Raw genomic sequence first — 14392 nt, forward strand, 5'->3', positions numbered from 1 at the left:
GGAATTGTGACTGCATGTGTAGATGTACTAATGCCAGCTGTAATCTCAGATACACTCAGGTACTAATAGTGGTGAAACTTCAGGGCCATGCACTGCAACTGCTGGGCAAGTACCCAGAGTAGATTTATACAACTCAGGTTGAGGACTATCTTGCCATGGCTCCACTTTTTTGGTACTGAAGGACATCTTTAAAATGTGCTCCAGGGTGGGGTGGGGAGTGCTCAATTATAACAGCTCTCGGGAGTCACTCTGATTAAAGTGTCCACAGTATTCAGCATCCAATGCTTCAAAAGCTCATTCAACAAGCTTTAGTTAAAAGCCCCTGCCACCATTTTGAATCATGGGAACACTGAATACACATGATGCTGAAGCTGCTGCAGCATGCTAATTAGTAGAGTCTTCTCTGACATGTTCTAATTAGACTGCATCGGAGTAGGTATTGGGCATGCGTATGGGTGACCCAAGGCAGCTAGATAAAAACAAGCTTGATACATCTTGGTACATCTACACATGCCACAAAACCCGAGTTAACAGAAAGGAAGCCAGCTATACTGAGAGCGAAGGAAGGCAGCAGGGTTTTAGAACAGAACAGCAATGAAGAAGGAACATAAAAGCCTGAGGGACAAGGAGGTGAAGGCAGGGTTGATTTGCACCTTACAGACTAACATTAGAGGTGTATATAACATAAGCTTTTTTTGAGCTGCAGCTCACTTAATCAGATGCTATGAAAGGACTGCACAGAGCAGTGTATAGACCAAAGAGAGGGATCTGAATACAAAAGGTACAAAGAGAAGGGAGCAGGGCAGTTCTGGAGGCAAACAAGCAAAGCACCCATAGGGACAAAGGGGTCATACAAGCTAATCCAGGTAATGAGAAAAATTCATAGACCTTGTTTCAACCATATTTAACACAATCCAGCATGTGGATGATTTCTCGTTTCACTATTTCCCATTCAAGTCAGAGAAAATGAATAGACTGAAAAATATTAGACAGAAGTCCATAACTGGTTTTGAGACTCATCTTTCACTAGCTGCTGGCAGAATTTGAAGAGAATTGTTTTCCTAGTTTGATGGTTGATAGTACAGTATAGAAAGAAAATCCTAAAGGGTTATTTTAAGAGACATACTTTAGAGGGCAGTACTGGTTTGCTCCCTTCACTCTTCTTTCTATAATGATTGCAATAAAAAAACACTATGACAAGCCCTGGATTGTATTAAACGAAGGTTTTTTATACCAAGTTATTTCCACTGCCAAGAGTTGTACTGTCTTATCTGTTTTTTTCAGTGTTATCAGGTCTCAAGACAAATATTCTTTAATAAAGCACACTTTCAAACTGGTGATAAGCAGACAGGAAGAAGATGCATCATTTATACTCCTGGTGACTGACTGAAGAGTCACCTGGCACACCTTTACACACAATCTGATGCTTCCATGAAATACTTGGCTCCTGACTCCTATTGCAAAGTTTGAGGGAAAACAAACATATGTTGGTGCATACTCTAAGAATAGCTGCTGGTTTAGACTGTGACGGGTGTTAAGTTAAAGCTATAATTATTAGCAACTAACATACAGAAATTAACCACCTCCTAAAACACATTTTTAGTTGCTACCACAATGATTCTAGACTGAAAGACAAGCAGGCAGAAGCTAACTTAGGACACCTCATAGTTCATTTCTTGGACTTATTGTCCACAGTCAGTTATGGCAGCAATGAGTTTTTAAAGCCTGACAAAGAAAGACAATGGGGCAGCTTCTGGAAATAGTTCTACTGAGGTAAAAGATGCTAAATTAATATTGAATAACAGCTAGGTACTGTTATATAGAACTTGACATGACTAGTAAATAATCCTAAAATTGACTGAACTCTGTTAACAGAATTTTGTAGAACCCTCCCCCACCCCCACCCCCCAAATTTGCAAACCTAAAGGGACAGATAAACTTTGGCAATACACATGTTCTCTCCCCTCACCTCCCCGCCACTTTAGAGGACTATTAATAGCTAAATACCAGAAGAGACTGGAAATATATTTGTGAATGGCTACAGATGACACATTCTTAAAATTTTACTAAATACAATAGTTCATTCAAGGCAAATATCTGAAACTAAAATGGAACAGTTTAATTTTAGCATCTGAGTTCATTCTGATTCACTTCTGCAGTCCACATGCATTTGGACCCATTAGCAACAGAAGGTCTAACTAAAAAGTGAATGGGTTAAATGAATGAAGTCAGCAAGACAAGTTAAAACAAAAAAGTCATAAAAGGTTTACATATGTCACTCAATCTGGCAGAAGTTTTGCAAAGAAGACATTCGGAACCATCAGTCTGAAGGTATCTGAACATAAAGCATGTCCTGTTTCTTTGAACCCCAGTACAGAGAATGCCCTGAATCCCCCGAGACCTTCAAAAATAGATATTAAGTTTTTACTAAGGGTGAGGTTACACATTCCAGTTAGCATGTGCTAATGCTAAGGAATGTCAGACAGTATTAAAAGTTAGCACACACTGGGCATGTCTACACGAGACACTATGGAGATGTAGTGTCGGCGGGCACAAACTGCTGCTACTGAGCAGTAGCAAAAAGTGACTTCACAATAGTTTATTGATACTGTGCAGTAGGGTTGGAAACTGTCATAACCCAATGATTTTTAGTGCCTCAGCACATTGGAATTTTCCCGCCACATGGAGCTTTCTTTGCACGGTGGATTTCTCAGCTGCAGAGAGAAAACCCCGGTGCAAAGAGTTCCCGCCACGCATATGCAAATTAGTGTCCCACTATTGGTCAATTCTAAATTATTCCTACGTGGCGGCTGGCAATTGGCTCGCTAGCCGAATAAAGGGTCAGAGCAGTTTCCACCCAAGTTGGAGGACTCCACAACCATCTCGTGGGGAACTCTGAGCGCGCTGTGGAGCCTAGCAAACTCTGCGTGTGTCTTGGAGGAGGACATAGAAGCCTGATCAGCTTCTAGCCACTCCCCGTCATAGTGGAAAATTTAACGTATCCCCCGTGTTCAGCATGCAGAGTCGTACATCGACGACTCATCTCGGTTCGGTGCGAGAAGAGATCTCACTTCTGTTTGTTTGTGTGCAACTGCAACTCAAGCAAGTTTCCTTCCTGCACTGTGACCATCGGCAGTGTAAGTAAAGCTTTCTTTGTACAACCAATACAATTCCGTGCCTAACTCTACTCCATCGTGGAAAAACCCCACCTGACGGTCCGGGCTACTGGCCATAGCCTTAGACTGCCTTCGGTCCCGAAAGAAACGACCTGTGCGCTGTTGGGACTGTGCAGTAATGGCAGTTACTGTGCAATCATTTAGTACTTGCTAAAGCAAGTACTAAATGACTGCGCAGTAACAACTGCACAGTCGGGCACACGTGTAGAAGGACCCACTGTGAGCAGCTTCATGTTTGGGGTTAATACTTTCCCTAATGTGCACTGCTGTGACCTGTGGCAAGAGGACTGGTAAGCAGGGGTGCAGCTAGCTATGCATGCCCTGCTCCTCAGTTCTGTAGCCACAGTATAGGCTCCAGCACCAGGTCCTACTGGTCCCCATTAGAAGCAGCTTACCCCAGCTGGGTTGGATTGCCCTCCCCCTGGGGGAAGGGCAGAGGGGACAAGGAGCAGCCAAGCAGCCATGGAACAGGCATGGGTGGGCCTTGCAGCTCCCGGAATAAGTAGATTGAGCCTGTGCTGCCTCCACCAGGTCCTTATCCTTCACTGCCTCTCCCCCATGGGGAACTGCAAGGTCCACTTACACTCCTTCCCTTGCCCTCCTGTCCCCTCCCTCTTTCCATTTCAGTCCTGCTCTCCTCCCCCTCCTTCCTTATGTTCCCCCCACCCCCCTGTTCTCCTTCCACCCCTTCAGCTCCTACTCCCAGCTGTCAGGCAAGGGCTGTGAAATCCAGGGGGACAACTGGTCCATTTGGGAACACTGCCTCTTGTGATGCTGGAGGGCTGCAACGTGGTTGTTTCATCTCTGTGGAACTGCCAGTTCAAGTAATTTGTTCAGGATAGCAGGACTCAGATAATCCTTGCCTAAAGTAGCATAATTTCAAGACATCTACATTATCCATTTATTAATGAACCTGAAGTTGTGATCACTCACATTTTCAGTGCCCTTCAAGTGGCTTAATTCAAATGCGTAACTTTACCCCAAGAATGATATCTCAAGTTCCTCTGCAATAAGTGTTTGCCAGTGTTCATTTCAGTCTTCAGGCATCTCTAAAGTGAGCGACAGCAGAAAGTATCAATTAAGAAGAGCCGTTTTCTGTTCTCTTTAGCTGGGACAAACTGGAGTGCAAAAAGCAGCAACATCTGATAAAAAATTCTACTGTTTAATCTTTGAGAACTCCCTGGTGAGTTTCTACTTCTTCCATGTACTGAAGGTCTCAATAGCAAGGCCCCTGAAATTCAGAACTAAATCTATGCTACAATGGCTGTATCTACATGTGTATATTAATGCAATGCAATAAACTGCAGTAGAGTTTATTGTTCCTGGGTACTGCATTTACACGTGCCCAGGACCGCAGCACGTTGAGCCAGGCCAAAGCAGCCCTGGCTGGTAGGAGGCATGGGAGGGGGTCAGTCTGCCAGCACAGGGCTCCTCTGATCTGGTTCAATATGTTGCAGAGGGGCTGGCAGAGGCACGAGGGTGCTACAGTGTGGGGCTGGCTGGCAGGCAGCCCTTGCACTGAAGCACCCTCATGCCCCAGCCAGCTGAGGCAACATTACACATGTGCTGCTGTGCACAAAAACTTCTGCAGCAGGGTAGTACTTATATTTACAATTACTACCCTGCTGAGGAATGTATTAGTTTCCTGGGGCCTAACAGGGCTGTACATGTAAGTGCCAAGATGTTTACTGTGAAACTAATTAGTCTACTCCATATTAAATGTCTCATGTAGACGCATCCAATATGCTGCAGTAGGAAAGGTAACTGGATGCTTGAGAGAAGTAACAAATATGACTAAACCATTATACTGACTAGGGCCTTGAGGTGGTGAATTAGCTAACATTTATAAACAAGGGGATGAATTGGAAAGATCTTGAGATAGCAGTCCCTCTCAGGAAAAGGTTTTCCTACAAATTCTCCCCTATCATTTATTCGTGCTCCAGGTTATATCCTTCCCTTCCATACACTAGAAGAGCAACTTCTTCCTCATTTTTCCCCCACTAGGTGGCTCTAGCCTCCCCAGTTGTTTCTTCCTTAGTTCTTCAAGTATCTATAGTCAACAGGCAGGAATATGGCCCACAAGCAGTTTTGCTTACTATTACAGAACTTACAAGAGAAGGAAACAGACTGTACACTTGTGCAGTAGTAGATTCAGGAACAGGGCAAGGCACTTGTGCAGTAGCAGATTCAGGAATAGGGCAAGGTGGGGTCCAGCCCCTTGACTTAGGCTGTGCCATGTACGCACAAAGGCTGATCTCACTGCTTGCTCAGGGTGGGCTCCTGGTGGAGCTAATTCCACTTGAGCACTAGGCTCCAAAACAAATCTGCTGACTAGGGCAGGGTCTGGTCAGACCCCCTGCTTTTGTGGCTCCAGAGCCCTAGGAGTGAGTGTTGCTGCTGTTTGCCCTTTCCTTTCCCCAGTGAATTTAGTGGCAGGGGGACAGGAGGGAATGAGCAGCTGTGGCCACATTCATCTCTTGCGCTCCAGAGCTATACAAAAACAGGGGCTCCAAACAGATCCTGCAGGGAGAACCTCTGGATCTGCTCCTGCACCTGTGTCCTTAAAGGAGAGGAAGGAAACTAGGTGAAACTGTAGGTTGTCAGGAAGTGACCAAGCTCACATTACAAGCTTCTCCTTCTGCTGGCATAAATGATCAAAGTGATCCACCAAGTTCGGGGCAGAAATGCAATATTCATATCACCCACTGTGAACAAGTCACTTGTTCTTACTAGTAAAGAGCAAATGAAGGCAGAAGGGTTAAGCTTCAGCAGGACAAATTAAAAATGTATATTTATAAAAGTTAATTGTAAGAGGAATTAAACAATACAATGAACTGCCAAGGGAGGCCAGCAGTGGAGGCAGTCAAAGCTTAGCCCGACATCCATCTGCTTAGGGTGGCTTATGAATATTTAAATTAATGCTGCCATGATGCAGGTGAGGTGACCTACAGGGGCTTCCTACTTCATTTCCTGTGTTTCCTTAGAGGAAAAAGAAAAGCTGCTTTTCTGAGCATTTGTTATTAGTGGGAACACAAAACACACTTCAACTAAATGAAGTAACATATTTATCACTAGCAAAACTAGTCTTGGTCTCTTTCTTTCCAAATAGATGAATTAATGATGGGAACATTGATATAATTAACAATTCAAACAAGTCAAATGAAACATGATAAAAAGATATAGCAATACTAAATACAGACAGGATTACTTCTCAATGACAAGAACTCCTTGAGGAGCAGAATTCCAACATTTAGGGGAAAAAGTTATAATAAACGCATGCCAATGGGCAATAGAATGGCTTAAGTAATAAAGTATCTTAGAGAGACCTTTGATATATTGTCATCCTTACTGTATGACTAATACTAAAAGGTATACAGTATATAGAAAAAAACATATTTAAAGCCAACATAATGATATTGAAAACAGCAATGGCTTAATGACTGCCATAGCTCTGTTTAACTTGATTGAGATCTGTACATTAAAAACAGCAGGTTTTCTACATGCTTTAAAAATATTGATGAGGACCTTGTTTTTACATACTGTACATTGTTATGCAGCATCTACCAGTGAAGCCCTCTAGTTCCGACTCTGGTATGATGCAGCAGGCAACACTTTTGTATCATCTCTCCAAGATTTTTACCATTGAGGAAAATGTTACTGAACATCCCACCTATCATTGCGTGACACAACAGGCAAGTCAAGGAAGCCCACTATTATTTTTGTACTAGGTAGATGGGCCTACAGGCAGAATGTTTATTAATGTCGCTTTTTCTAGCTCGGTTATCTTATGTTTCTATAAGTAGTTTTACCCTTCCAATGGAACAAAGTATTCTACCTTTCACACTAGGTAGTATCTAAAACTTCCCAAGAAGCTAGGAGTGCTACTGTTTCATTGTTCTGAGTAAGGTATGACCCAGCAGATAAAAATTGCATACAAAACTGCTGCCTTACCTTATACATACAAATGTTCCACCAACTCAACTGACCCCACTCCCAAGATACAAAGTTTTCCTTCTATTTAAAAATGAATTGAAATCACTAAAAAAATTTATATACTCACTTGATTATATGTAACAAGAAGAAAGTATACCCACTGAAACGGATTTGCCATGCTAGGTGTAATAAAACTTTACCAGTTAGCCAACTGGCCAAATACCCATGCTTCACAGTGCTGGTCTAGAGGCCTAGTCCAGATTTTGGGCCAAGGCTTTTGCTTGCTTTGCCACAGGGCTCTATCTACCTTCATGGTAGACGCAGAAAAGAACATAAAGAAAATGTTCAACTTTTAAATTTACAGCTGAACACCGCATGCAATGTTCACAAAGCTACTTCAAACAGATGCCTTTCAGGTCCAATCTATACTCACTCATGTGAAAACAGCAGCTTTAATAAGTATTGTTCTGACACCCTTGTAGTTGAAATACTTTTATACATTAGAATTACCCAAGCTTATGGCACAGGGGAAAAGCAGAAGGAACATGTACATTTCCCTTTTAAAAATAAAAGTCGTCTTCTTAAAATTATAGAATCAGAACCATAGAACCAGAAGGGACCTGTAAGATCATCAAGTCCGGTTCTGTGCCGTGGGCAAGAAGTTATTGGGCTCAGACAAGCTCAACAAGGCACCTGTCCAGCCTCATCTTGAGCACCTCTTTTAGAAGTGTTCCAGATTCTGGTGAACTTTACAGAGAAAAAGTTTTTCTTAGGTCTAGTCTGAATTTACCCTCTATTAATTTATGCCTATTGGTGCCTTCCTGAAGAGTTGCTCCCTTAGTACTTGATGTTCACCCATGACATACTTGCAGGCGGCTATCAAGTCACCTCAGCCTTCTCTTACTCAGACTGAACAAACCCAGTTCCCATAGTCTCTCCTCATAGGGCCTATCCTCCATGCCCTTAATCATATGGATGACCCTTCTTTGTACCCTCTTAAGCTTATCCACATCCTTCTTGAAGTGTGGTGCCCAGAAGTGGACACAGTACTCCAGCTGTGAGGTCTCACCAACGCTGAAGAGAGAGGGAGGAGTACCTCTTCTTTTAGCATGTGAACCCAACTAATGCAGTTGAGAAGAAAAAAAAAATTGCTTTATATATTTTATCCCTTTTTCCCAGCAATAGGAACGATACACAATTTATATTTTTAATTTTAAGTTCATCAAATTGCTACGCTTTGGATTTAATATTAGGACCTCATGACTATTAAACATTCCTTTGTTAAGAAGTTCCACAAAAATATTGCAAAATATTCAAGGATAACTGTCAAATGAGGTATTTTATAAATCTGTAACAGACTGTATTAAGTTATGGTGAGAAAATGCATCAACTTTTGGATAAGATTATAAAATTAAATGCTAAATGCCATCCTCACTGAGCACTGTTTCATAAATTAAAATAAGGTTCCTGTTTTTAACTGAACCAGGATACCACATTCTGAATGCATCTTTAGAAGCTCAAATTTCAGCTGGCAAACAGTAATAGATTCTAATCTGCTAAATGAAAATAAGTACATATTCCTGTGATTGCATAGGCTAGTGAGGACAAAAGAGTTAGTTTACAGTACCTGCATGGAGCCAGATTTGAGCCAGAGTCATCCAAGGATGCAGAGGACCTTGTTTAGGAGCACTACTCTGCAAAGATGAAGCAACCTCAGAAAGTGCCTGTTCCACTCTGGAGGCTGCTATTGATGTTGCATGGACTGAACCTGGAGAAGTAATTAAAACACAAACAAACAAAGTCACATCAGTTGGGAAGGGAAAGGGGGGAGTGGGGGAAAATGTTCACACATGCTGTGTTAAATACTTTGTCTTAACCCTTTCCATAACAGAGGCTTTAAGAAGCAGCTAACCTGGATTTAAACTTGTTTTTTTAAGTCAGTCTCTTTCTGATCTATATTTATACACACACACACACACACACACACACACACACACACACACTAGTGTGAATGAATCTACACTAAAAATCATGTTACAGTCTTGGCAGCTGTGTGACATATTTGGGTAACTACTACGAACGCTAAAAATTTAATTTAACATTCCAGTTATGACAGTGTAAATGATCCAGAAACTGATCATGATGGCATTATATGCTGCAACCTTCAGTTTCCTGCATGCACTTTAATGTTAGTAATTGCTGTGTCTTTTCATGGAGTGCAATTAGATTACTATTTTCAGGCTAATAACAGAAGTACAAGATAGATAGAATTAAAACATACAAAGGTGTCCTTGCATAGATATACAAATAAACTCTGCTGGATGCAAACTTTAGCTAATCAACAATGTTGAATTAAAATGTTTGACAGCCAAATAATTCCTTTCAGGAAGACTATCCTAAATACTTGCCTGTTCTGTGCTGTGCATCTCAAAAACAAACATTTACAATGGGTATTAAACTCCCATCTGCAAATATTATCCCCCTTACGCTACAAAAAAGCGGGTTTTCTACAGGTACAGTATGCAGGATGACATAATTATAAATTAAAACAATGCACTAGATATTAAATGGATATAATTTTTAGCCTTGATTGTTTTTTTGATGTGGGCCATAAGCATTTTAAATCCCAACTCCCAATATACTTTTAAAATATCTGTAAACCAACCATAATTTTCTCTGATAATTTCAAACCCACATGGGTTTGAATAAACAGCATTTTATACTAGTTATGCACAACAGGAAAATAGATGTTACTATGCAGGGTCAACAGGAGATCTGCTTTGACCAGTCTGCCGACAGTGGCCAGGTCTACATGTCTTGAAAGAAAAGTTGTAGGAACTTCGCAGTGGGCTGATACAGGATGATTTGTCCCCTCCCACAATAGGTAACACTTTGATTTCTACTACTTAGATACTGATTTAAAGCATAAAGCTTAATGGAATTCATAAAACTTAAATTTCCTCTGAACACTGATAAATCTGATTTTTTTTTCCTAAGCATTTTTAATCAATATGGAACTCCCATATAAAATGTACATCCAGGTGTGACAAAACAAAGTAGCAGCCTGGAAATAGGCGAGGGATCTAAACCTATCAGGCAGCTGGGCTGAATACACAAGAAAGCAGCAGCTAGATCTGTGGGCGTGTCCTTTTTGCCAGCTGGAAGACAGAAAAGCCTCTGGGAACTATGGCCAGCATTGTTCAGCTGAGTTTTACTTTGTATTTTATTTGTCCTTTTGAACAACTGTGCCCTGAGAGGTTGTGCTTTGTGTTCCCTTCCTGACTGGTGAAACAGCTTTCTAGGGTTGAACATTTACAAAAGCTTTTATTCATCACGTCCATCTGGCTCATATTCTCAATGACTATAAAAGAGAAGGGTATGGAAGGCCAGTTACAAGAAGTCTTCAAGGAAAAAAAATAAAAGTGGAATATTCCAAGAAAAATATCATGCCACAGACATTAATCATACCAGCTCTAGTTATGCATCTTTTCTTCTTTTCTCAACTTGAAAGCCAGCTGGAAGACAGAGCTCCTATATATATAGGAGCTCAAATGCAACCTGTTTACCATTAAATGGCAGTTGACACCTTGCTCTCAGAAGGACTAGCAAGGACAAGTTGTAACCAGTCAACAAAGAAGTTGACTTTATGGAAGGGGACATTGTAGAACATTCTCCAAACGTTCCCCTCTAATAAGCCAAACATTAATTGGGGCAGAGGCCAGGTGTGGATCACAAGGGGAATCATTTAATGTACTTCAAGTCAATTTTAAATTTTTTTATGGAAATGTTTTGGTGCCTGATAAATAGCCCACAATTTTACTCCACTTAGGAAATGTACTATTGAGACCAAGTCTGAAGTAACGTAAAATCCCGAAGGTATTGTCTCTATAATTCTATAAATAAGTAATCCATGCAACACAGCAGTAGCCTAGTATAGAAATTTGTTTGAACAGCAGACAATACTAGGTAATAATTACCAAGTAAAAACAGGGTAGTTTATCAGAATCCTGTTACACAGGTCTCTGAAGATGAACTCTACCCCAGAAGTTCTACTTTAAATTCTTAGCTGCACCTTTAATTTTATTTTTAATAATTTTTATCTTAAAAGAGGGCAAATCACACAATTTAAAAACAACTATGAACAAAAATATTATAGTTTATAATGAAAACTTTCCTTAAGAGTATTTTAGTATTTCTATCCTTTAAATAAAATATGCAAATATTATACAAAACAGCAGTTTGTGAGTATCCAATTAAACCAATAATAAAAAAAAAAGTTTGCCTCCTCTTATTTTACTGCACTAATACATCTCTCAAACAATAAATATTCTAAATTAATTGGGGTTTTAACAATTGAGATTAAACAGTAGCCTCTTAATGTTACTTAACCAGCTCAGATAATTTCAGTTTAGAACTACAGTCACAATTTCTAGCATTCACATTAATCAGCAATGAAATGCATGCAACCCCAAATTCCCTTACCATCCTGTGCTAATCGTGACCTGTGACCAAATTCTTCCAAAATCATCTGCACTAACATTGATTTTTTGAATTTGAAAGTTTAAGGCATAGTAGGATGAAAAGACACTCAATGGAATTTGACCACCTTATTCCAGTAAACTCCTCTTGAGTTTTTTCAGTCCTCTCTGCTTCAATCCGTTCAAAGACTTTAAAGCTCTCAAACAATGTGGGAGTGCTGACATTTTCTCTTTCCTGTTCAAATATCAAGTACATAGCCCACATGTCACCCTTACCCGATCTTCCCCCAAACTCTGATCCAGAATACCTTGTGCTTCTCTGGTTTCACCACAACTAGTTTGTATTTGGTCCATTTCTTGCAGTTCTGGTTACATGGCATGCTGTCAGTTTCTTTGATCAGTTTCTAGATAACCAATTATTACTTGGAACAATTAATTAACTTGGAACCTTTTGAGTTCTCCAGGCACCCCTCACGACAGGAGGCATGACTGTGGGATCCAGCATCGGATCCAATTATACCTTATTGCCAGTGCAGGGGAAACCTGGGATTGCTACCCTGAGCTCCTTCTGCACCAGGAAGTAGCAAACTGCTGCAGCTGCAAGTCCCACACCTGAGGGGCTCACAGCCATGGCACTGCTCCATGTGTTGCCATAGCAAGGAGCTGTGCAGCTGATGGGACTCATTGCTCCAGCAAGCCCCTACCCATTGCTGTGGCTGGGAGCCCTGCAGCTGATGGAGCTCTCAGGCACAGAGGTATCCTTGCTACTCATTCAAATTAAAGCTAGATAGAAACCAACTATAAAGTTCTTACACATTTTCAAGTTCTAACTTTATACCTGGATGAACATTTTTATGGTGTGATAGTTACTCTGCACATATAGCCATTCTAACTGCACAATTAATCAGTTAATGTATAATACATGGGTAGAGGGAGCCAAATGTGAAAGCAGGGATTTTTGTGGGTCATATTTATTAGACCGTCTGTATCAGTACCAGAAGCTTGTCTATATCCCTCCCAACTATACAGTCTGTCTAATAAATAGCAAACAATCACCCACACAAATTCCTGCTTCTCAAAGAAAAGAAAAAACAAGTTATCTGCTCTAAATTTCACACAGAGAGTTTTGATGACCAGCCTTCTGGCTTCCTGTTTCACTTCAACACAAACTCTGTTCTTCCTAGTCTCACATAGGTCTCACTTCATGGTTTGCATTCACCAGCCCTTGAACAATCACATTCCTTTCTCAGTTGCCTAGCTTTCTCCAGCAATGTTGTCACTGCATTTCAAAACCATTTTAAACTACTTTATAGCCATTACAGAAGAAAGGGAAGTTCAGTTCTCATACAAATATGTAGTCTGTATTTTTTAATCCTATCCAGGCCATAATAATTCATTATGGAAGCAACGTTGTGGTCAGTTGAATGAGCCTTGAAACACTATGAACATATGCATTCCTCCCATTATTGAACAACTGCCACACTCAGACCTATAAACATACATGTTATATAGAATTGGGGAAGGATTCAAGTCTTTCTTGGTGAAACAAGATTTTCTGGACAACTAAGCTATGAAAGAGTAATGAGGTCTTGGAAAAAGTACTAGTAGTAATTCATGAGCGAACCAGAACTCTGCTATCTATGCCTTTAGATTGTTTGACTTGACTAAGGCTATCATTTGATAGTCAAACCATTTTACTATAACTATTTTTGGAACATCGAGAATCCATATAATTTATACAAGTTTTGCCTGAAAAACGCCCTCCACACTGTTAAATGCCGTTTGAGATCATTAATAATGCATTTATTTTGTATTACACTGCTCTATTTTGTTTAGAAATATCTTGTTACCTTTCATTCTGTGTTTCCAATTGTAACTTGTCCATGATTTATGGAGAAAGAGAAACCTTTTATCTGCGCAAAACCAGCTTATACTTGTTTGACACAACACAATAACCTTTTAGTTCAATGGGAGGCCTTAAGTGCCACAAATTTAACAAATGAGCAAGGAAGCCTGACACCATGACAAGGTGATAACTAAACAGTTATTTGGGTAAATCTAGCATCTTATTAGACCAACTCAAATAGTTGGAAAAATTCTTCTTAGCAAGATTTCAGATTTAAATGCCCTTTGTCAGGCTGAGGAAGCATCTGCAGTTGGTATGTACTCTTCCTGGATGGAATAAATACTAAAGAAGCCAAAGGCTTCTATGGTACGCATACAAGAAAGCCAGTCAGGGAAGATGTAAATTGAGGAGTCAGTGGGTGAGAGGCAGGTTGTGGGGGAGGGAAGGAGGGGGATGAATGTAGCAGGTAAATAGTGGCGACGTACCAGGGGAGTCAGATGTCAGGCAGGTTATAGTGCAGGGGTTGGCAACGTTTTTGGACAGAGTGCTGAAAACACCTGCAAACTTGGCTTGTAAGATGTTGGTGTGCCAGGGGCAGACGGCAGGGGAGCTGCAAGGGGCCTAATCCTTGTTGTGGCCATGCAGCCCTGGCCCCTTCCCTGCCATCTGCCCTGAGGTGCGCATGCCAAGACTGTCATACCGAATGTAATAGTTTGAATGTTTGTAACAGTTGCCCATTAGCCAGTTTAGGAAGAAGACAAGATTTATCTTCTTATCTAGGCCATTGTTTTGGTCTACGTGCGGAAGGTCCTGACTTTGCTCAAAGTCTTAACTCTTGAATTTTATCTTTAGAGGCCTTTAACAAAGTTAACATAAAAATGACCCTTAAGTAAACATCCCACATTCCGAGAAATCAAACCCTAGGAGCCTTTTAAAAGATTGGAAATAAAAGTCAATTC

At 40.7% G+C, this 14392-nt stretch overlaps 1 protein-coding gene across 6 annotated transcripts in view; it reads right to left on the minus strand.

The window, feature by feature from the left end:
• Positions 1 to 14392, minus strand: part of TTC7B (tetratricopeptide repeat domain 7B) — a 274550-nt gene that overhangs the window by 78384 nt on the left and 181774 nt on the right. For all 6 annotated transcript variants that reach the window (XM_025209742.1, XM_025209743.1, XM_006028358.2 and 3 more), the window contains one exon: positions 8737 to 8877. In XM_025209742.1, coding sequence (XP_025065527.1) covers positions 8737 to 8877 — 141 coding nt within the window. The remainder of the gene's footprint in view (positions 1 to 8736; positions 8878 to 14392) is intronic.

The sequence above is a fragment of the Alligator sinensis genome, unplaced genomic scaffold (genome assembly GCF_000455745.1).
Source record: "Alligator sinensis unplaced genomic scaffold, ASM45574v1 scaffold281_1, whole genome shotgun sequence".
Taxonomy (NCBI): Eukaryota; Metazoa; Chordata; order Crocodylia; family Alligatoridae; genus Alligator; species Alligator sinensis.